Below are 24,010 nucleotides of genomic sequence, written 5' to 3' on the forward strand. Positions count from 1 at the left end.
TGTGTGTGTGTGTGTGTGTGTGTGTGTGTGTGCGCGCGCATGTGTGTGTGTGTGTGTGTGTGTGTGAAAGAGAGAGAGAGGGAGGGAGGGATATGTGTTTGTTTGTCCGTTCTCGCTGCAAGTCCCACTGGTGTCATTGGACAAAAGCGATGGTGAAACAATGGCATGTAAACCCACACACACACACACACACACACACACACACACACACACACACACACACACACACACACACGGTGTGAGGGTATTACCCATTCTGAAGGGTAGAGAATGTTCCGGACGTTTGCTTTAAAGCACTTCCTCTCTCCAGCTGGTCGTAAAACTTCAAAAACCAGGACGAGGACATTTCTCACAAACCAACGCTTGTGTGTGTGTGTGTGTGTGTGTGTGTGTGTGTGTGTTAGTAGTAGTAGCCCCACAAACTATGTGACCTTCTGACTAGAAAGGGTCAGGTCAGTGTAGCACACACTCTGTAACGCGTCCTGCAGCAAAAGGTGGGTGATCGCTCAGTAATCCTGAAAGTAAAAAAAAGTACCTGAAGGTGATGTTCCATTTCTTGAGCAGGATTTCTCCGTACTGCTCCCTCATCTCCAGCAGCATGTCAAAGAGCTGCGACACTGGGAAACCATAACCCTGTGGGAGAAGGAGAACCGAAACGCAACCTGTCAGTGTCCAGATGCACCTCGACATGCAAACGTGAGCCCTTTCCTCACATGCACCGCAGCCCTGAACTTCTCCAAACATGGCCTGGCGGAGCTGTAAGTGAGAACGCAACTTTACCCTGCCAGCGCGCGACTACAAAGTCTGTTGTCTAATGTCCGACTGAGCCCACGTGTGAGTAGAGCAGGTCGCTGTCCGGAGGATTCACAGTGAGCGAGTGGGCGTGTCGATGACGTTTTCTATCACGCGGCTGGCGCGAAACCGGAAGAAAACAAACATCTGAGGGTGAAGAAGGGTCATTCACACGAAGATGACAACAAAAATGTCTAACTGAAGAGACGATGAGATTCCGGAACTTCTGTCGGTAAAAGGCCGATGCCGAAATCGACAGATAAATTCAAGGAACGGAAAGAGACGCCGGCTCCAGTACATAACCACGGTGTGATCCGCGTCATGTCCTGCCTCCCGCCTAAACCAAACCGAGTATTTCCAGTAGATGAGAAAACGTCTGACATGAACATCTCCTAATGTCACTGCTACTACATTGCCAATATCTGTACATGTTGTTCATACATTGTTCATATTACATAGCCATATTTATTCTGCTCTTATAAGGTAACTGCTAATACACTGCACACATATTTATATTTCATTTATATTACTCTAAACCACCTTCTGTAAACCAACTGTATACTACTGTCTACACTGCACTATATTTCTTGTCCTGTCTATGCACCACCTGTCTATACCGGTCTATATCGCATTGCACTTTTCTGCTCTTTTTTGCACTTCTGGATGTACGCAAACTGCATTTTGTTGTCTTTGTACTTGTAATCTGCACAATGACAATAAACTTGAATCTAATCTAATCTATTGTGTGAAAGGGAAAATCCGCATAATGTCTGGAGTTCATATGAGAAAGCGGCCGAAGATGAGCAAAGAGGACATGATGAAGGCTAAACCTTTTACACCTCCAAGTGGGAAACTTACTCTTTATACACTGTGGTTTGTGTTGTGACAATAACTGCACATCTTTCAGAGCAACAAACTTCATATTATTATTACTCATGTGCTACTTAATCTATGTCTTCTGCAAACTGAAAGTCCATTTTTGGTTGACTTATTATATGGGCAAAGAAGCAGACAGGGGGTTTTTCCTGCATAGAGGAATATTTTGCATACTGTTGTGCGTAGTCATGCGTAGTCCGTCCGTCCGTCCGTCCCCCCCCCCACACCCCAAAAAAAAAAGGCCCATTCAGAGTCAGGAAAAACCCTGGCAGATAAATAGACAAAATATTTCTTTCTAAATCCGCAGTTATTTTCTTTGAGCAGAGATCCATGGATTATTTTTGTTTGTTTCTGAAGCTACTATTAACTATAGGAAGTGGACCAAATAACAAAAACGTCTTAAAATAAAAAAGCAAATACACATTTAGTGATGTTCTTTAGACTGGGTGAAGTCAGTCATTCAGTGGCACCTCATCACTTCACGTCAATGACTTTTGAGCATCGTAACCATCCATCCATCACTTCCCCCCTCCTTCGTTCTCTCGCACTCCTCTCTGAATGTTTTTCTCCCGTCCGGTTTTTTACCCACATCCTCTCTATCTCCCCTTCATCCCGCCATCCTCCCATCCATCACACTCAATCCATCCAGGTCAGTTCATACATATACTGTGGAGAATAAATACACGGAGAGCAAACAGACATCAGACGATCAGATGACTTATTCTTCTGAAAAGGTCGAATTAAGAAAGAAAGTCTTTCTTTAGAGATTGGCAGCCGTCCCTTTATAAACTACAAAACATGCTTTGAACAAGTTTCATGGGCCCCTGGAGTCAAATAGCTTAAGGCAAGACGACTGGATATGAGAACAAAACGTTGAAAAAACATGTTAACATGGGCTGCTGGGATGGCAATCCTTTCCCTTCTTCACAGTGTACAATTAATCACCAACAGACGCACGCACACACACACACACACACACACACACACACACATACCTGCAGTGTATCAGCAAACAGGACAATGAGGTTCTTCAGATCCAGCACTAGGTCAGGGTTGTCACAGTACGACTGCGGAGTCAGAGGAGAGGGTCAGCGTGCACTGCAGCTGCTATAGTATTTATGGTAATAAAATCTTGTCAATGCTAACAATAAATTGCACATTGTCAGGGTTTTTCCCCACCATCCATTATAAAGTTCAGATGCAGCCATAGGTGTAATTTACATCCCCCCCATGATCAAAACTGGCCAGTGCAACCCACCCCAAAAAACTATTTTAATTTCCTTTACATAAATAAAGACATTTGCACCATAACTGGATGCAGAAAAGGCACACATTGTTGCAGAAAATTCCCCAGAATGCAGTGTTTGATGTTCAAAATTTGTAATTGGACTTCTTTCGCAAGTTTTGTCTTTAAGCTTTTTTTGAGTGTTATTTATTATGTGTTCTAGCTTTTCCAACGTTTTAGACACAGATACTGTAATAATTATGGTCCAAAATGACGTAAAAAAAGAGACGCAAAACTACCACAAAGGGACACAAATTGACCACAAAGTGATGCCAAATGACCACAGAGACCCAAAACAATTCCAAAGAAAACAAAAATGACCAAAAATAGACAACTACAGAGACGCAAAACCCCACAAAGATATACAAAATCCCACAAAATGTATGGAGAAATGTTTGTTTTTAAAAAATGTCACATTTTCTTGAGGAAGGATGTCTAAATCCCCCGCCAAATAAACGCACCCATGTCTTTCAAAAAGCTAGGGAAAACACTGAGTTTGTGCTTTTGAGTGGGTATTTGTATGTGGGCAGCGTGTCCTTACGGAGTGCGTCCTCAGGGCGGCGATGAGTTTGGACAGCGCCAACTCCCAAAGCTCCTCCACGTACGCTCTGTTGACCAAACCCTGTGTGGTGTGAAGGACATGATCTTCCACGACAAAGAAGCTGGACGGAGGGAAGGAGGGAATGACAAGAGGGTGAGAAGAAAGACAACAAAGACAGCACAATTCATGATATACCAAAATAGTTAGCTTTAAAGGTGCCATAGGTAGGATTGGGAAGATCCAGGACTTAGCCAAAACATTTGAACATCAACAACTTCTCAGTCCCTCCCCCCCTTTCCGCTAAAGCCCAAAACGTTCTCCTACGCCCCTCCCCCCACAAGGGAGAATGAATGCGTGTGCATGAGCAGTGATTGACACGCAGTTAGACACCCCCCCTGGCCCTGATTGGTGCATCTGAACAGGGAGCTGTGGATTTTTGCAAATCGCACTACAGGCTGTAGGTGGTGCCAGAGGAGCCAGACTTTTTTTTTTTAAATGACCTGCTTCATGTAGTTCTACTCAAACATAGGGTCAGTTTCAGCAAATATGACAGAAAGTTAGTTTTATAAGTCTTACCTACTGCACCTTTAAAGGATCCGTACAAAACCCAAAGGGAAAAAACTACATAAACAAACACGTGCGTTCAGCGTTTGCCTAGACCGGCGGAGGAGGGTGTATAGCCAAAGACACGGCACCCCTTCTCTTCTCTTCGTAGTCGTCAGATTCATCTACCAACCCTTATAGAGCTCGCTCAGGTTTGCCTAGGACCAGCTCTTCATTGTGCTGCTATAGTTTTAGACTGCCGGGGGACTTCCTGTGACACACTGAGCTCCTCTCTCATCTCTCTTACCATCAGTATGCATTCATACATTCAAATCAAATCATGGTTGCAGCTGCCGTCGTGGTCCTGCTCCGCGCCCTGCTACGCCCTGCTATGCCCTGAACTGCTACAACTATTATTTCTAGTCATAGTTCCATTATCTTTATTGTTACTATAATTGCCACTGTTCATCAATCACTGGGAATTTTTGCAATTGTTGGGTTTATTGTAAACTATGTATATGTAAATTATAGAGTGTGGTCTAGACCTACTCTATCTCTAAAGTGTCTAGAGATAACTCTTATGATTTGAAACTATAAATAAAAATAAATTTAAATGTACACTTTTACCAGGATTTTATGTAGATAAGGCGGCTTACCCTTTCTGCACATATTATGACGACTATTATGATGTGTTGTACAACGGGCAGTGTGCAATTTTGTTGGCTAGTGGCAGTCTCTGCCTGCAAAAAATGCGCATGTCCATGCAGTGTGATGCAGCAGTCTGTGTCTGTGTACTTTATGTATGTGTGTACGCATGTATGCACTATGTTGTGTTAAAATTCTGTAAAACTGCAGATATTGTTTGTTTGTCCAAGACAAATTTCCTTCGGGAGAATGAAATCTATCTTATCTTAAGTCGCATTTTTTAACGGGGGATTATGTGCTGCATTATTTCTTGGCCAGGTGCAGTGAATCCTGGATTCTTGCCGTCACCGCCTAGGAGATAATGTGTGTGTCTGTTTTATGCACATTTTCAATTTGCACATGAAAAAAAAAATTAATTAGGGGAATAGAAACAGCAAATATTCTGGGGGTAACAAACGTCCAACTATCGCAAAAAAGTTTTTATGTTCGGCTGGAGTGGAAAAGTTGATGCAATGATAAACAAAAAATTCAACAAAGAGCAATGGAATAAGATTTAGTTAATAAATCATGACATACATGAATCATGTGACATATTTGTCACTCAAGCTTCAACTGAAGAGATTTATAAAAAAAAAAAAAAAAAAAAGGTTTTAGCAAAAGCATCAGATCTGTAGAGACTGTGTGGAGACTGTAATGATTTAAACTAGACGTTAGCAATATAAAAGTATAAATCTGCAACTGTGTGGCGCATTCTTTCCAGAAAAGCCATCACAATGTTTAAAAATCATGACAAGTACTAATGAGAGGCGAGCAAGTGGCGCATTCATCAAGTGTAAAAAAGCTGTTGATGTCTCAGCAATGGACTGCACTCGTCAATCATAAATATGTACTGCTTTCTGCCTGAAATGGATCAAATCGCCTGCACTGTGATTTTTGTTCATGTCCACTGACAACATGTCTCACTCAAACTGAGCCTCGCCAGAACACAGTGAGCCACAATGTGGTCGACTCTGTGGCCCGACTGTGCATGGGTAGTCTTCTCTTTGTCATTACGGAAGAGTTGAAATATGTAAGATTTTCTATTTCTTTGACTTTTTCCACCTATGACTTTATTTCCACTTTCCCTGTGAGAACAGAAACAAATAAAATAAAAATAATAATAACAATAATAACAATAATTTATACTTTATTAGTCCCGCAAGGGAAATTACAATGTTTTCACTCTGTTGTTAGAATACACATTACACAAAGGCCTGAAATACACACACACATGCTCAGTACCTATACATGCACTAATGGAGAGATGTCAGAGTGAGGGGGCTGCAGCTGTCGATGGACAGGCCCCGAGCAGTTGGGGATTTGGTGCCTTGCTCAAGAGCACCTTGGCAGTGCCCAGGAGGTGAACTGGCACCTCTCCAGCTACCAGTCCAGCACCATACTTTGGTCCATATGGGGACTTTGAACACCCCAGGAACCCCAACTTCCCCTAATTGTCTATTGAGTTAAAACTTTTTAATCCTCTTTATCTTTTCTACTAAAGGCAACGTTGTATGTTGTAATGCTAGTTTTCTTATTTTCTTTGTGCTTGTAATTGCAACATGTAATATACTGTATGTGGTGCGCCTGTTCTGTGTACACAGAATGTAACTAAAGGTTGAATGACTAAGTATATGAATGATGCAACTTAAACTACAGGCTGTGTGGAGAATAAAAGGCTTATGGTTGGAGGCGGTTTTTGTATTGATCTTTAACTTTTTCCACCTTTTACTTTATTCCCATTTGCTCTGCGAGAACAGTACCCCCTTTCCTGTAATAACTCTGTCGTTAATACTGATACGAATGAAGGTTAAAAAAGAAATTTTAAAATTAGGTCCAGGTTGCACGGAACCCTAACTTCCCTTAATTGTTTATTGATTTAAAACAATGTGTATGCTTCTTATCATCTTTATCTAATCTTTTAATGGCAACTGTGTATGTTTTAATGCTAGTTTTCCTATGTTCTTTGTACTTGTACTTGCAAGATGTAATATATTTGGTGTTCCCGTTCTGTATATTACACAGAGTGTAAATACAGGTTGACTGAATAAGTGACTGATGAGGCAACTTTATCAACAGGCTGTCCAGTTGTTACTGAGAATAAAAGGATGATGATTGGAAGGACAGATGGATGAGAAATGAGTGGAAGAATGGATGAAGGGATGGCTAAGTGATAGAGAACCATGGGACGGCACTTTCCAAGACTTGAAATGGTAATAACAGGCCTGAGGGTGTGGGCGCCTTTGTGTGTGTGTGTGTGTGTGTGTGTGTGTGTGTGTGTGTGTGTGTTTATAGAAGTGTCTGCTGCAGTCAGACAGACAGAAGGAATAACAGCAATGAGCCAACCACCATCACACACACTCTATCAATCGTCACCGACATGGGTGTGTGCGCGAATGCAACGGAGAGAGTTGGATGGAGTGATGGATGAGAGGAAAAGTATAAGAAAGGGAGGGTAAGTGTGACCAGAGAGGGATGAAAAAGGATGGAAAACAAAACGGCCACAGGGAAGGAGAGACGGAGATGTCAAACGGTCAGAAGTCACTCAAATGAAATGAAACGAGGTGTCGCTAAACGCTGACTGTTTGCTTTCACTCAACGTTTCTCTTTCTCACCGTCTCTCACTCCGTTTTCTGCCAAGTTACACAGATTGAGGTTTACAATGGGTGGATGGATAGATGTAGAGGTGGATGGATAGATGTAAAGGTGGGTAAAGGGATGACATGTGGATGTAAGCATGGAGTGATCTGTGGATTGGGCGTTGCCGCGGAGTAGGTTAGCTATGGGCTAAAACTTGAGCCCTGCTTTTTAACATTTTTGAAACTGGCAGCCTTTAAAGTATGCCGAAAGAGCTATTAGCAGTTACTATTTGCAGTGTACCCATGGGTGTACAAGCAACTGTCACTGATGCAACAATCTGTGTCTGTGAACTTTACGTACAGTGTGTGTGTATGTATGTATGCACTATGTTGTGTTAAATTCTTCTAAAACTGCAGATATTGGGGCGTCCGGATAGCTCAGTAGGTAGGCGGGCGCCCATATATAGAGGTTTACTCCTCGATGCAGCGGGCCGCAGGTTCGACTCTGCAGTGAATCCTGGAGTCTACAAAACAATTGTCACTGGGTTACTTTCATACTGCAGAAAACCTGAAAACGCGATGATTCTCAGGCAAGTTCTGGAGTTGTACGGTGTGTTTTTTTTTTCTCTTAGATTTCTAAGTGGATTTATGGAAAGTTATTCGCAATGGACATCGGAGATGATAAGTAAGTCACACTGGATCTTAAAATATGAGTATCGAGTCTGTGTGCTCAGATGTGACTGGTTTAGCACTCCAAAACGGAGTATGATTATTGCTGACGATTGAAGCTCACCGCTCACGGCTTTCTCTCCATGTGCCCCCTTCAAATCTCCTGTGCCCCCCTGGGGAGGAGCACCTCACAGTTTACAAGGTTTAAAACATACTCTTACATATATAGGTATATATAGTCATTCGCTATATTCGCTGTAACTTATTCAATGTAGAGGGAGCAGCAAACTTAAACACCTTTTCCCCCCAGCTCAGTTCTAACCTTTGGAACAGACGGAAGGAAAAGATCCTGGGAACGAAGATTGTAAGTCCCGGTACTATTTACACTGATATAGGTCAGAAGGTATTGATGAAGAGGTTAAGTAAAGATGGACTGAAAGAGGGACTTACCCGACAATCTGATTGAAGTACTGCCTGTATCCCTCCAGAGTTTCATGCTAGGAATGTAAAAGAAAGAAAATAAACAGAGGGAAGAAAGACAGAGATGGAGAGAAACAAAGACAGATATGAATTGTCCAACAGCAAAGGTATAGTATAGACAGATAAAAAAAAAAAAATCACATCGGAAAACAAGATCATTTTCAGATAGTCCTATAATTTAAAGTTATATATGTTTTTGATGTATTAATAGCATAAAATCTTATATATATATATATATATATATATATATATATATATATATATATATATATATATAAATTATAGATTAAGGAGTGTGTGTGAGTGGGAAGTGGGAGTGTGTGCGCGCAGGGGGAGGGTACGTGTAGTTAGGAGTGTGTGGATATAAAAGCAAGTGCATACACAAACACACACAGAGTGACAGTGCAGGGTCATACCATGTTAGAGTGGGGCTGCAGCACAAGGCGAGCCTGTTTCCTCCTCTGCTTTCTGTAGTAGTTCTCAAACACATCACGCAAACCCTAAAACACAGATTACAGGTAAGACTGGGATGGATGGATGGATGGATGGATGGATGGATGAATGGATGGATGGGATGGATGGATGGATGGAATGGAATGGATGGGATGGGATGGATGGGATGGATGATCTATGGATGGATGGATGGATGGAATGGATGGGATGGATGGATGATCTATGGATGGATGGATGGATTGGATGGATGGATGGATGGATGGATGGGCGGATGGGTGGGTGGGCGGATGGATGGATGGATGGATGGGTGGATGGATGGATTATAAAGGTAAGGAGGCATGGAGTGTTTGAAAAAGCTAAATGTACTTTTAACAATATTTTATAGTCAAGTTAACTTAACCCTAAATCCCTTGTTTCTAAGTGAATACAAGAGTAAAAGAAAACATATTTGTAAATTAATTTGCAAATTAAATATTTTTTTAAAAGACTTTAAGGACCAGCTAAAACCCTTTAATAGAAAAAATGGACACGTCAAAGCCAAATTGGTTTAAATGTGTGTATTAGAATATTGTTGCTGTTCAATATTATGTCCTATATGTCCTTGTAATAGCTTTTTAGATGTCAGAATAACAACTTTATGCTCTTTAAACTAAACTGGAAACTTAACATGTGAAGCTGCACTTTATCGCCAGCAACAGCAAGGTACGCAGCCAAATGTTTAAGGTTGTTTGAGGGTGTAATTGATTTTAGGGGAGGATGAATTCAATGAGGTGTAAAAACCAAAAGTTAGAACCACTGAATGATGGGAAAAGTTGAGGTGTGTGAGAGAGAGTGTGTGTGTGTGTGTGTGTGTGTGTGTGTGTGTGTGTGTGTGTGTGTGTGTGTGTGTAAGAGTGAGATAGAATGTGTCTTTGATGACTTGGGTTCACTTTTGGTTGGCGTCACTAGTCAGACATCAAAACTCAAACCCACACACACACACACACACACACACACACACACAGAGAAAGAGAGAATCAGCTTTCCAAACTGGACCACCTCGTATCTTTTCCTTCCATTACACAGAAGCTCTCCCTCTTATCTCCCTCTCTGCTGTGTGTGAGAAACTTCGGGACTATCTAGGACCCAGACCAGGGCGCACAGTCCTCGGTGAGCTCAGAGATAAGAGCCCAGGTCTGGCCAGATAACATGCCCCCTTTCCTACTGACCACACAGACACACACACACACACAGAGACACACACATAGAGAGACACACAGAGACAAACACACACACTCAGACATACAGAGAGAGAGAGAGACACACACACACACATACAGAGAAAGAGAAACACACAGAGAGACAGAGACACACACACATACATACAGAGAGAGAGAGAGAGAGAGAGACACACACACACACACACACTTAATGTGCATGTGTGGTGACCAATACCTGCTATCACTAGGATTAGAGGTAATTAAGATAAAAGAAATCAAAAGTAGATACATTCTGTGAATTCAACAAACACATCTTTGTGTTTTACTAACTTTGACATTTCACATGACTGTGCCTTAGTGCCATAAAGCCAACGTAAATAAAAGAGAAAAAAAAAACAGAAACACAACACACTTGTTCACAATTTATTTTTGTTACAGTGTTTTGGTCAATAGACCTTTAAAAGATATAATGTGTAACTTTTACACATTAAAATGTCTAAAAATAGGATCAGACAGTACCGTTCATACAGACAGGCGGCATCTTGGGAAAACAGTCATGACCAGACGAACGCCGTGCAACCAGTAACCAGTAACATAGCTCATAGCTACCGTCTTTCTAAACTATCTTTTTACAAAGTGCTCAATGCATCGGTTTACATGTAGGGACCCTCATTATGCTACCGTTGAAGTGTGGTGCTATTTTGAGCCTTGTTAGTGGTATAGAAATAGCAATTTCTTTTTACTTTACCTGTGCCCCGACGACTAGCATTATAAGCTAATTAGCGGTTTGTGCTAAAATTGGTCACATTCGATTAGCATGAAAACATATCCCAGAGAACAGTCGCTACACATATTTTATTAACCCCTAGGCTCATTTTGCGCCGGATTTGTCCTTTACGTTACGACGAGCCGGACGACATCAGAGATAGTTTGTTTGACTGATTTTAAAACGTGTAACTGCCTATTCAGTGTTTCCATTTAGTATTGCACTTCCAAAAAGTTGAGGGACTCACAAGAAACTAAAGACTTCAAGAAGAATGGTAGAGGGGCAGAGGCCGAGATATCCTGATTTGAATCCTTAGTTGAAGAGGTCAAGCTCCACAACTATAGGACACTATTTCATCATCTGGTTTGACACTTCCCGCTTGGTAAATTCAACTTTTTTTGAATTGTTGCTACTGTCGCTTCTGTCTGTAAGCTCTGCCTTTGACATGGACACATTCAACTTCAAATAATGGCTCAAAGAACTTATGAGGATAATAATAACTAAAAGATTCAGGAGGGAGTTTTGCATTGAAGTACGACTACGCGCTTTAATCCTGTGTGTTAAACAATGTCCATTGAAAACACATCACAAAGTTACAGACAAAACAATAAAGTGGATGCTGGAAATATTAATCTCACTGGTCCTAATCTAGATAGTGTTTTGGAACCACGTTTAGTTGGATGCTGTGAGGTGACAAAAGGGCATTCTTTAATTCCCAGATTGACCCTCAGCTGAACAATGTGTACTCAACAAACGAGCAGCATCAAATGGCCGTGAACTCTTCATTTCACAGTGCTCGTTCTTCCCGAGAGAGGGTTTTTTTTTGTGTGTGTGTGGGCGTGCGTGCGTGCGTCCACAAAAACACTGGAGGCAAAGAAAGCGAGGGAAATACACAGATCGGGCAGAGGAGGAGGCAGAAACGAGGTAAAAGAAAGAAAAAGAAAATAGAATTAACGGAAAAAAAGAAAATGCAGAAAGAGATGGACATGAATAAACAAACAAAGTAGCTTATAAAGGAGCTCATCAAATTGAAAAGTTGATATGAAAGAAAAAAGAATTAGTCTTATTGTGTGGCTTTGGTGTTTTAAAGGGTGAGTTCAGATTCACCAAATCACACAATAACACAAACTAACTAACTAACCGATGGAGGCAGAGGTAGACCAGCAACTCCCGTGTTCTGCGAGGTAAAAATCGCTGTTTTTGTGAAAGGAGTCTGGTGGCTTTGAAGAGAGCAGAGATAACGGCTTCAGTTCCCCATCCTAAAGGGCTGTCTGACAGCAAGGTAAAGCTGTGAAAATATCCTAAATACAGCGTACACTTAAACTGATATAGATGTTTTTAGGTGTCCAACGCACTGCTGCCCCCCCCCGTCCACAGCAGTGCGTTGCTTAGCTTCCGTGTCGGTCCGAACTACCCCTTTAATGTCTGGGAGTCCAAGCAGCCCAACTTTCCTGTTCTGGTGCAGCTCCCAGTCTGACCAGTCCGCTGCTTCCCTCTCTTCTGCTCAGTGTGTTGGACTTCAGTCTGGTGTTTACATTGACCACAACTCTGTCCATATTTCTCAACGTGCAAGCACGTACGTGTGAGCGTAACAAAGGAGTATTGTTCGGGCCCCAACGCTGCTCGGCTACGGCTGGAAAATCGTGGACTTTAAACACGGTAAAGAGAAGGAAAGACGGAGGCAGAGAGTGGGAGAAGAAAGAGGAGAATGGATGGAGGAGAAGGGAAGAAAAAAAAAAAATGTGGAGAAAGTGGTGGTCCTGATTGCAAATGGGATTCCACATCCAGGTTTACTAGAAAAATAAATGAAACTGGTACATGCACGTGCCTTTGTGAATACAAGTCCTTCTCATTTAACAATCAAACTGCATGTGTGTGTGTGTGTGTGTGTGTGTGTGTGTGTGTCGACCCCCCTGCCCAGTGCAGCAAACTGTGCTGGACATTCTGGTTTTATTTTCTAATGGTAAATCCACATTTCTGCCCAATGGCCTGTCACTCAAACTGCTGCGACACCACTTTAATGAATAAAACAGTTTCAGACGTGTGTGTGTGTGTGTGTGTGTGTGTGTGTGTGTGTGTGTGTGTGTGTGAGAGAGAGAGAGAGAGGGGGAGGGAGGGAGGGAGAGAGAGAGAGAGAGAGAGAGAGAGAGAGGCTGACCCCCGAGGTGAAGAGTCCTGACCGTTCAACACCTCCTTCCCCGAGACTGAACACACTTCTTTCCCTTCTCCTCCATCTCTCATCCTTCTGTCCTTATCCATGTTTTCTTCCCTCGCCTCTCCCTCACCCCTGAAGTCACCCTCTCTCTAATCTCTCTCCCTCCGTGTTGTGTTTTCACCCTTGTCTTCCTGTTTTTGCCCCTTTAACCGACCCGTGAACCCCCGCCCCTTCTCCTTACTCCTTATCGTTCCGTAGCCGATTCGCTCTCTCCTCTCTCCTTCCTGTAAACGTCGGCGTTACACCCCCACCGACCTTTCGCCCTCCCTCCTCTCTTCTTGCTCATCAGTTCAATTCCAATTATGCAGAAAAGCCTCGATGGCACAGGATTCTAAAAGTTACATTTAAGACTTATAAGGCAGTTTTGATACCACCTAGTATTAAATGTAATGCCAACTTCACAGTCATATAATGGAAGGTCAGGATGGATGGATGGATGGATGGATGGATGGGAGCCCGAGAAAAGAATTATTTACCAAGTAATGTTATCTGAATTTCATATAACATCTTTGTGTTTCTAACAGTGTGTTTGTACTCTAATAATATACAATGAATACAATATTTGTCGCATGCTATGAAACTAAAAATACAAAATAAAGTCAATTTAAACATTACCCACACAAAATACAGTGAACAAAATTATAAACGCAACACTTTTGTTTCTGCCCCCATTTTCCATGAGCTGAACTCAAAGATCTAAGACTTTTTCTATGTACACAAAAGAACTATTTCTCTCAAATATTGTTCACAAATCTGTCTAAATCTGTGTTAGTGAGCACTTCTCCTTTGCCGAGAAAATCCAAAATCCAAAATGTGGTGGTCACACCAGATACTTAGTTTATCATTTTGTTCAGTGTATTTATGACGGCATTTATTTTATCCTACGAAGGAACAACATTTAAGACCTTTCTAAATGAAATTCAATACCTGTAGGCCTTATTTTTTAGAATATTACATCTAAGACTTTAATACTTTTAAGACCCCGCGGGTACCCTGATTAACAAATGCTGAGACTCAGTCGTCTCCTTCGTTGGCAGCTTTTTAAGGCCAAACATTACAGGCAAAAACAATGTTTGGTCATGCTCTGGTCAATTTTGAGATTTTGAGCTATTTTGCTATGTGTCTATTTTCAGATCCAAAATAAACATTTATATTACAAGCTAAAATGGTTCTAGTACTCTACTCTCACGGGATGCTAACATTAAACAGCTGAACCAAGAGTGCCTGAAATGCAGTGTTGTCATTTTCTTTCCTTTCTACTCTACTACTTCTTCTTTTTTTTTTTTTTAAACCCCCGCTTCCCTCCCATGAAATCGTCCCTGTTCTCACCCCCGTTGAACTTTTCTGACCTCTCTTCCCATCTCTCATCTCCTTCTCCTCTATCATTAAACCTCGCTTGCCCAATCTCTCTATACTTCTTCTCTCGCCCCCTTTACCCTTTCTCTAACCTCACTCTCCCTTTTTGCTCCCTCCCTCAAATCACTCTTTTCTGCCCGTTCCATTTTCTCCATCCTGTCAAAGTTCATGCACTTCCTGCCCCCCCTGCCATAGAGCCCCCAGACACACACAAACAGCCGACCCTCTGGCTATGTTGGACCCGGTCACAGTACACACACCCCAAATGTGCAACTAACCCAGTCATGGCCCAGTCAACATATCCACCCCATGTCGCTTTCACTCTGAGAAACTGAGAACACACGCACACGCACACGCACACACACACACACACACACACACACACACACACACACACACACACACACGCCTGGTTGGAGTGAAGCCAGGCCCGAGCCGGAGGCCTCATCTTACAGCATCGTATACTTCTCTGTACATTAAACCCTTAGGACTGGGCCGGGTGATGACACGCTGTATACCATGAGTTGGCGACACTGATTTTGCCGTTACCCCCCCTTTGATATCTCTATATAACTGTTGCTTTTCAGGAAATGGAAAAAGGCTCATTTAAAAAAATAAAAAAACATTAAATTGAGCTTTTTACCTTTGACAAAGTCAGATGAAATTGCCTCGCGTGTATATAAGTTTGTCAGGTATGAAACTCACTTGCCAAAAACTAGACCGGTTACTTTATCTAGCGAATAAATTAGACAGTATCACAACATATATATTTAAATCCCAATAAAAAAAAAAATATATCTTCCATGATACACCACTCTCTACTGGCCCTTGTGCATTCTCTCGATTGAAATCTAGCACAATTTGTGTTGTCTACTTAAACTGAGAAACAAAAGGAAACTAAATTAAAGTCATTATCAACTCAAAACAGAATTGAACGTTTTTAATCTGGGCTAACGTCTAAGTAAAGTCGATGCCTAATTTGCAGAACTCAACATTGTTACTTAAGTTAGCAACTGTGTGCACGGCGGGGGCGAACATATTAGAAGTAGTTTACAACAGGAATGAATCGGGTGAAACAGAGTGCTTGTGGATCAAGTCGAGGATTTAAAAAAAAAAAAAAAAAAGAGCGTGTGATAGATGTATGGAGATGAAAGTTATGGATAAAAGAAAGAATACGAATCAAAGAAGAGGATGAACTCACCAGCACAGTGTAGATATGCAGACAGCGGTAAACTGGAGAGAAATCCACCAAGTCCTGAGCTCCTGGGACCTGCAGAGAGAAACCCAATCAGACTGGATGTACACCACAAGATAGGTTTTTTTTTTTTTTTTTTTTTTTTATCCATATTCTTGTAATTTATTGAATGCCTTTGTTGTTTTATGCAGCCAACCTTATGCTTCTTTGTTTTTTTTATTCAGTGCTTACTTGTGTTCAATTTGTAGATTTTACGACTTTTGTAATACTAATTGTAATTGCTCATTATACTTTTGAATCTTTTCCTTAAGGCTGATTTATGCTTCGGCGTCGAATCGACGGCATACCCCCGCAGACCCCTCTGCGTTGCCGCGGACACCTCTCCGAGCCCTCCGCCGTAGCTCGACGTGCACCTCCAAAAATGTGTAACTTTGCGCTGAGGCGACGCAGACCGCAAGGACTGTGATTGGTCAACTCGTCCTGTGTGTTGACAGTCTGTGTTTCCAGCAGCCTACTGTGGGGAGTAGCAACATGCTAGTTCACTGACACAAGCTTTGCAAATAAACTCAGACATATTTTGGTTACAATGACGGGGTTATCCGTTTGGAAAGGGTCTATATGTCAGTAACGTTTTGAAATTAGCACTTTGCCAGCAAGCAGTACTTTGTGGGCAGTTGTGCTAAAGTTTGCTTGCTAACATAACATAAACTGGCCGGCAGACACCTCACAGATAACCTCAGACATATCACCCCCTAGCGTTATGGCAGTGAAATGCACCGCGATGCAATGCAACCCTGACGCAGAACTCTGAAAGGGTCACGACGCCGTAGGAGCGCTTTAGGAGCGACGGCGTAGCTATGGCGTGGAACTGATGCAGAAGCATAAAACAGCCTTTAGGAGAGTAAAGCATTCTGCAGCACTTCATTCTTTTGTCAGTGTCACCAGCTGCTCATACCTCTTTTTCTTTCCATCTATCCCTCCGTCTAACCATCCCACTTCTTCCTCCCTACCCACATCCTCTGTCTTCTGGAGAACACAGTCGCAATTTACCCATTTTAACACACGCACACACACACAGTGTGTTTCATTATCTTTGTGGGGACCCGTCATTGACATAATGCATTCTCTAGCCCCTCACCCTAACCTTAACCATCACAACTAAATGCCTAACCTTAACCCTTACCCTCACCCTCACCCTCACCATAACCTAATTCTAACTCTAAAACCAAGTCTAAACCCTCAAACAGCCCTTTAAACTTGTGGGGTCCAGCATTTTGGCCCCACGAGTATACTGGACTCCCGGTTTTTGGACCCCACGAATATAGTTAAACACACACACACACACACACACACACACAGCAAAGAAACGTGCCCTCTTGCCCTCTGGAAAGTTTGCTTTCTGTGAAAATCACACACAATGCCAGCTTTGATGTAACCGCACACAAACACACACACTCGAAGTCCTGAGACAAGGCGTACAAACAAAGACCACTTAAAGACAGAGGTGGAGGGAGAGAGGTGGGATGGAGACGGAAAAGAGGAAGGGAGGAAGATTAAGGGCTGATGACAGAAACAGAAGTTCCTTTCACACATGCAATGCAACCCTGAACTTATCTAGTCATTACTGGGTGGATATTTCGCAATGCTAACCAAAGGGGAAAAAGGATTTGCATTTCGGATCCACTCCAAATATTGAACGGCTTCTTCTTCGGCCCATCATGCTACACCCTTCCACCAAGTTTCACAAAAATCGGGCAGGTAGTCTTTCAGTAATCCTGCCGACAGACAGGCAGAGGTGAAATGGTAGAGACGAATAGATGATAGAGACACCAGTGGCGTAGTACTCGAGACCACTTTTTGAACGTCTCGGTCGGAATCAACCGCATTTTTTGCTCGGTCTTGTCTCGGTCTATAAAGAGGACTCTGGATTTTATTTCAAGACCGGTCACAACCACAACTGCCTTTTGATTAAGGCATTTCTCATGATACACTTATGGCAATAAAAGAGGTGAATGAACAACAATCTTAATTTGTTTTCTGTGGTTTTTTTGGTTTTCTTTTTTTAATGGGAATGTTGATCTTTCAGGTCAATTTGAGGAGTGCCTATGGTTAGCATTTTCCACATTTTATTGTGGCATGCAGTGTTGTTCTCGCACTGGTCTGGTCTTGGTCTTGTCTCTGTCTCTGTCTTTACCCCTCAAAGTCTCGGTCTTGACTCGGTCTCAACTAGGCCTGCATGATAAATCGCTATAAAAAAAATTGCGATCTCGATTCACCCTGTCCACGATTTAATTTTTAAATGAATTCCTTTATTTTGGTAGGACAGCTCTCACAAAGTTCAGGGCTTCACTCTCAGCCAATGACAAAGCGCCTTTTAGTCACATGTTTCACTCGTCGAGCGAGCGCGGTAGTTCGGAAATAAACCAAATGGATATTGATGAAAATCCAGGTTCTAGTGACGAGAATCAGCCAACCACCGAACTCCTTCTGCAAAAAGGCTCGGATTCAGTGGTGTGGAAGTATTTTGGATTCAAGCAAGACGACGAGGGTCAGTCTGATGTGATTTGCAAGGCATGCTTTGCCCTCGTTGCAGCACCGCAAGGTAACACCAATCTTTGCCAGCACCTCAAACGTCACCACAAAGTGCAATATGATGAAGCCGTACAAGGCAAGAGGTCCAAAAGACGTTTCAATAAGCCTATTTAGAGCCATGTTCAGGGCCATGTTCAGCGCAGTGCGTTAAACTTCTATTTTTGGTAACCTACTTGAATGGCCAGTTGAAAGTTAATTCTATAAAAGTCGAGCATTTAAAGAGTGTGCTAAGAAATCATTCTGTTTTTGATACTGTACTTAAATTGGCAATTGACAAACTCCATTTCTCTAGAGACTGAAGCTGTAGCTGCAGCATGTTGATTGACATGTTTTAATTATGTAAAGACATGTTCAAGGAGTTAAGATAGAGCCTGTATCAGGGCCATATTTAGTGTTATATGTCACTATTTTTGGTAGCCTACTGTACTTAATGGCCAGTATGTACTTTATTTTCTTTATTCACTGAAGCCTCTATGTTTACAGGCTTGTGATGCGCAATGTGCTATAGGTGCCAAAAAAAAAAAATCTATGTTTGGTACTGCCAATTTGTTTTGTTTTGTCATGGTTCATGTGTGCAATAAACATTACACTTTGTGAAAAAAAAAAAGTCGTGGCAGAGAATTGTGATATCAATTCTAAGCTAAAAGAAATCGTGATTCATATTTTTCCCCGAATCGTAAAGGCCTAGTCTCTACCCCTCAAAGTCTTGGTCTTGTCTCGGTATCAACCCCTTAAAGTCTTGGTCTTGACACGGTATCAACCCCTTAAAGTCTTGGTCTCTACCCCTCAAAGTCTTGGTCTTGTCTCGGTATCAACCCCTTAAAGTCTTGGTCTTGACACGGTATCAACCCCTTAAAGTCTTGGTCTTGACACGGTATCAACCCCTTAAAGTCTTGGTCTCTACCCCTCAAAGTCTTGGTCTTGTCTCGGTATCAACCCCTTAAAGTCTTGGTCTTGACACGGTATCAACCCCCCAAAGTCTCGGTCTCTACCCCTCAAAGTCTTGTTCTTGTCTCGGTATCAATCCCCCAAAGTCTCGGTCTCTACCCCTCAAAGTCTTGGTCTTGTCTCGGTCTCTACCCCTCAAAGTCTCGGTCTTGTCTCGGTCTCTACCCCTCAAAGTCTTGGTCTTGTCTCTGTCTCTACCCCTCAAAGTCTCCGTCTTGTCTCAGCCTCAACCCCTCAAAGTCTCCGTCTTGTCTCAACCTCAACCCCCTTAAAATCTCAGTCTTGACTCTGTATCAACCCCCCAAAGTCTTGGTCTTGTCTCGATCTCAACCCCCCAAAGTCTCGGTCTCTATCCCTCAAAGTCTCAGTCTTGGTGAGGACTTGGTCTCGGTTTAGGTGGTCTTGACTACAACAATGAGAGCCACTTAAAAAATGTGGAAAAGGTGAAGACCTCTGAAAAAAAGAAAACAGGAAGAGGACAAATAGGACCAAAAAAGGGGAACAAAGGGAGCAAATAAAAATAGTCTTCAGAGACACAGGACGACGACTGTAAATGAAGGAAAGGGGAAAAGGCATGGCAGGGGCATGGGGTGGCGTGAGGAGACGGGATGCTGACGGTTGGCATCAGCGCAGCCGTTGGTGCCAACGTGGTCATAACCTTTTGCCGGCCGCGGGGTCAGGCCTTTGTTCGAGCCAAGGTCTTCCCATGAAGAAGGTTGACTTGAGTTTACAGGATGTAAATAAGCAAAGGGGACGACAGGGACCTTAAAACAGAATGGCAGCACGGGGGTGACAAGTTCAGCTCTATTCTCTTCAACTTCATTGTACTTTGCTTTCCTTGAGTGTGAACAACAAGAAAGGACTTCTGATCCCGCGAGGGGGGACGTGAAGAGTTCAGTGCCGAAATGCTTTCTGCCCACAGAGTTTCTACAAGTTCATCTTTTCAACGGTCTGTAAACATGTTAGTAGAGCTGGGACGATATGCTTCTCTCCCAATTTTCACAATACATGGGTGCAGATTCGATTTGTATTGCGAGTTTTATTTATTGCGATTCTAGAAGTATTGCGATTCGATAGTATTCAGTGTTGCGATTTTCTTTTCATTCATTCATTTAACAAAAACAAAAGTTGAATAATACACTTCTAGAGACAATATCATGAGACATTTCTAAAAACTCACTGTTTTATAAAAAGAATGTACATCACATGTCGGTCAGTCAGTCAGACATTGATTTCATTTGTAAAGAAGTACATAACATGGATTTTCTGCATTTTCTAAAAAGTATCGATTCTACGCTTCACGGCTATTAGCGGCACTTCAGTGTGCGGTGTGTTCCTGCCGTAAAGCAAGAAGGGACACATGGAAGAGATGAAAGAAGACAGAAGGATATGAAGGAAAAGAGACAAAACAAAAACAGAAACAGAAACAAAAAGGGAATGAAACGGGAGACAAGTGAAGCCGAGGCCACACTAGAGGATTATCAGGACTGCTGTGATTATGTATGTATGAGAATCAGAGATCATACTGCCAGCAACCAATCAGGGGACAGTTTCCCCCACAAAGTTGTTTACCCCTGGGGCATGTGTCTTTATTTTCGACGAGGGCCCAGCTGGGGCCAGTCACAGACTGATGGCAGCATTAATGTAGATATGTGATAACAGAATCATGGACAAAATCGCGAAATTGAGAATTTTAAAAAGCTACAAGACTCCATAGGGCCCTACATTAAGTCAGTGCTAAAAACTAACTGGAGATTTGAAAATATGACTACGTCTAAGTTTCTAACCGAGCCGCCCCACTGTAACTGTAGTTTAAAAAAAAACGTCTTAAAAACACATTAATCAATAATTCCCAGTGGCTTAGGCCCAGTGGGGGGCAACGTTGGGGCAACCAGACTTGCAATACACTGGGGCAAACCCTGGGGGAGAATGGAATGAACCGGATGGACCCATTTGGATTGGATTTATGTTGGAGATGAGAGGCCTTATTTATCGTTTAGTTTGAAAAGGACAAAGACAGAAGGACAGATGAGATACTTTCATGCGTTTGTGTGTATGGTTGTAGTTCTCTCACTTCATCGTCCTCCTCTTCATCCTCCACATCCAGAATGCCAGAGTCCTGTTCCGACACTGGACTGCCCCCATGCCCTCCGCTGTCCGTCGCCGCTGCTGCCTCCTTTCGGCTGCGTCTGCCAATCAGGGCCCTCGGCTGTGTTGAGACGGAGCTGTCCAGGGAGCGCTGCAGCTGCGCCTGAAGCACAACACCAAAGTAAACATCAGAAGAGCCATACAGGCCAAATTCAACCCTTGGAGATACGTTTTTGTTTGCTTCTGCTTTAGTTATTTCCTACGTTTCCCAGAACACCTTTCAAAAGACACTGAGGAGGAAAAGGAACTGTTTGCATTCGACTTTTGGCGCAACTTCAGATCAGTGGAAGTGCTTTGATTTTGAAGGTCTGACACCAAAACCAGATGTTCAATGATAACAATGACACACAGTCTGCATGTGCTACAATTACACTTTATATGGGGAGATAAAGAAATAAAATAATGACTCCCATTAGCCCAATTCCCATTTCTAAGACTTAGAAGCTTAGAAATTGCAGATGATGAGATGACTGGTTGAGACATTTGAGAAAAACCTGCCACTCCTTGTCCCATAAAAACAATCAAATGGAAAAGACCTATAAAAAGTGATTTACAAAAGCACCTAAGAATACACCAGGGGGAAAACCTCAAGCCAGGAAGGGAAGAACAGGAAGGATGAAGAGTCAATGAGTCAAAACAAAGCACATAAAATTAGCTCAGAGGACTTTAAAGGGAAGACAGGGACAGCTTACATGTTTCTTTATCTATGCTTCTGCATGTCAAAACACTCATTTAAACTTGGTGCATTTGTAACATTGATGTATATTTAAGCTAAGTATCTGAAAGCATTTTATCACAAAATTACAGAGCGGAAAACAAAAAAAGGCTATAATTGACTCTATTTTATACCTAACCCTAACCCTTTGAAAAACTCCCACTTGTTACCTTAGAGGAAGAAAATGTTTGTGTCGCAAAAAACATTTGCCATAAAATATATTATTTTCCACTTTCACTTACTTTAACCAACATCTGTCCTGATCATAATATTAATTAATTTCAAGAATTGTAACTCTTAAAATGCCAGTTTGTTTACAAAATGCCACAATTGCATTTTTTTCTGCATACTAAATGCTTTTTTTTTTTTTCACACTCTGGGATATTTCAACGATGAGCAACAACATGCATTTTGATGCATCAAACACTGCAGTGCTCCATAATACAGCAGCAACGCACCAAGAGGAAATGAGGAAAATAGCATGTACAATAACGTGGGAAAATGGCTCAATCTGCTGGAAAATAGTAAAAACTACAAATTTGAAGCCAGGGCTCTACTGTTAATTAAAAGCCTGATATAATAGATTGTATGATTGCGTGCTGTAATGGCCATGGGATCACACATTGTGGTTTTAATGGGTTCCAATGGAGACATTTTTGTCCTTAAGGGTCAGAGTGTCTGCATTTTGAATACACAGTTAGGAGCTCATATGCTATCACCAGACTAAGCTCAATCTTTGAAGACTGAACGTTAGTCCGGGGGGGAGGAGGGGTCTGCTCTATATTTCTACTGCACAATATACGTGATCAACGGGCATAGTTCAAATGACTCTGTACGCAATTGGATAGTCCTTCAACCAATCAGACCAACGATCCGGATGACGTAGCAGCGACAGCGGCATCAACGGGTTGCTACGCTTCGGTGGCCGTCATGTTGAATGTAAACAAAAAGCTGCTTGGTCGCTTCTCTCTCGTCAACGTTTATCTATATATCGAAACAGGTGTACATTTTATTTCCAAATTGTATATATTTTTAAATATTGCTAGTGTATTAGTCTATTATTATTTCATGTATATTGTTTCCTATTATTTAATGTTTACTCTGTACGTGTGCTGTGTGTCTGAAATTTTGCTGCTGAAACAACGTTATTTCCCATTTTTTGGGATCAATACAAAATCTATCTATCTATCTATCTATCTATCGATCTAACGTGTTAAACCCGCCAATAGCGCGCCAGGTGGATAAGCCAGTTTATATTGTATTTATATTGTAACGGAAGCAGGATAGAAACATGTACAGGTTTCCAGCCTAAGCTGCAGGGCGAAATCAAATCGCCGGCAGATCGGGCTGGATTTACCCAGTCTAAGGAGCTGAGGTTTAACTTCCAAAATTTGGGGGGGGTGGAAAAAACACACCCTTGCCAAAATGTAGGCCATCACACATGAACACATGTCCCTAGTGATGCACAGGGGTTACAATAGGTTAACATGCATTCATATGCAGCTTACAATAGGGTAATGTAGTAATGATGCTAATGGCGAAGCTTCCCAAAAAATAAACAAACATAAAAAAGGGTGAGGCAAAGACAGAAGGAAATGGAAAGATTTTGCAGAGAACAATGCAATGAATGTGTAATCTAATATCTGATGCAAACTGTGTCCTGTCTGTGTCACTATTTTGAGGGAAACAGAGTATCATGGGAAATGATGCATTCTGTTCCGTCTGCGGCAGTGTCGGACCAGGAATACTAAAAATAATCAAACGGGAAGTTTTGGTTAGAAATTAATGGGAGCTTGTATCCAACACAAAATGAAAACAGAGTTGTGTTCCTTATAGAGATGGCCAATTCTGCCTCTGCAGGAAAGCGTCATTTCTATTGTTGCCCACTGTAGATAATGTAGATAATTTAGGTGAAGTTTCTGGTTTCCAAACTGTGTCTAATGTTTTTGTTTTGCAGTTTTGTGAACAATATCTGAA

General features: G+C 42.0%; 1 protein-coding gene across 5 annotated transcripts in view; it reads right to left on the reverse strand.

Annotated features, from left to right (window-relative positions):
- exoc6b (exocyst complex component 6B) overlaps positions 1-24,010 on the reverse strand; it is a 133,906-nt gene that overhangs the window by 68,348 nt on the left and 41,548 nt on the right. For 4 of the 5 annotated variants that reach the window (XM_031304104.2, XM_031304103.2, XM_031304102.2 and 1 more), the window contains exons 7-13: positions 21,245-21,421; positions 15,637-15,705; positions 8,863-8,946; positions 8,417-8,463; positions 3,495-3,615; positions 2,664-2,735; positions 536-633 (exon numbers count right to left, since the gene is read on the reverse strand). In XM_031304104.2, coding sequence (XP_031159964.1) covers positions 536-633; positions 2,664-2,735; positions 3,495-3,615; positions 8,417-8,463; positions 8,863-8,946; positions 15,637-15,705; positions 21,245-21,421 — 668 coding nt within the window. The remainder of the gene's footprint in view (positions 1-535; positions 634-2,663; positions 2,736-3,494; positions 3,616-8,416; positions 8,464-8,862; positions 8,947-15,636; positions 15,706-21,244; positions 21,422-24,010) is intronic. The other variant, XM_031304105.2, reaches the window with a different exon arrangement.

The sequence above is a fragment of the Sander lucioperca genome, chromosome 17 (genome assembly GCF_008315115.2).
Source record: "Sander lucioperca isolate FBNREF2018 chromosome 17, SLUC_FBN_1.2, whole genome shotgun sequence".
In the NCBI taxonomy this organism is placed as follows: domain Eukaryota; kingdom Metazoa; phylum Chordata; class Actinopteri; order Perciformes; family Percidae; genus Sander; species Sander lucioperca.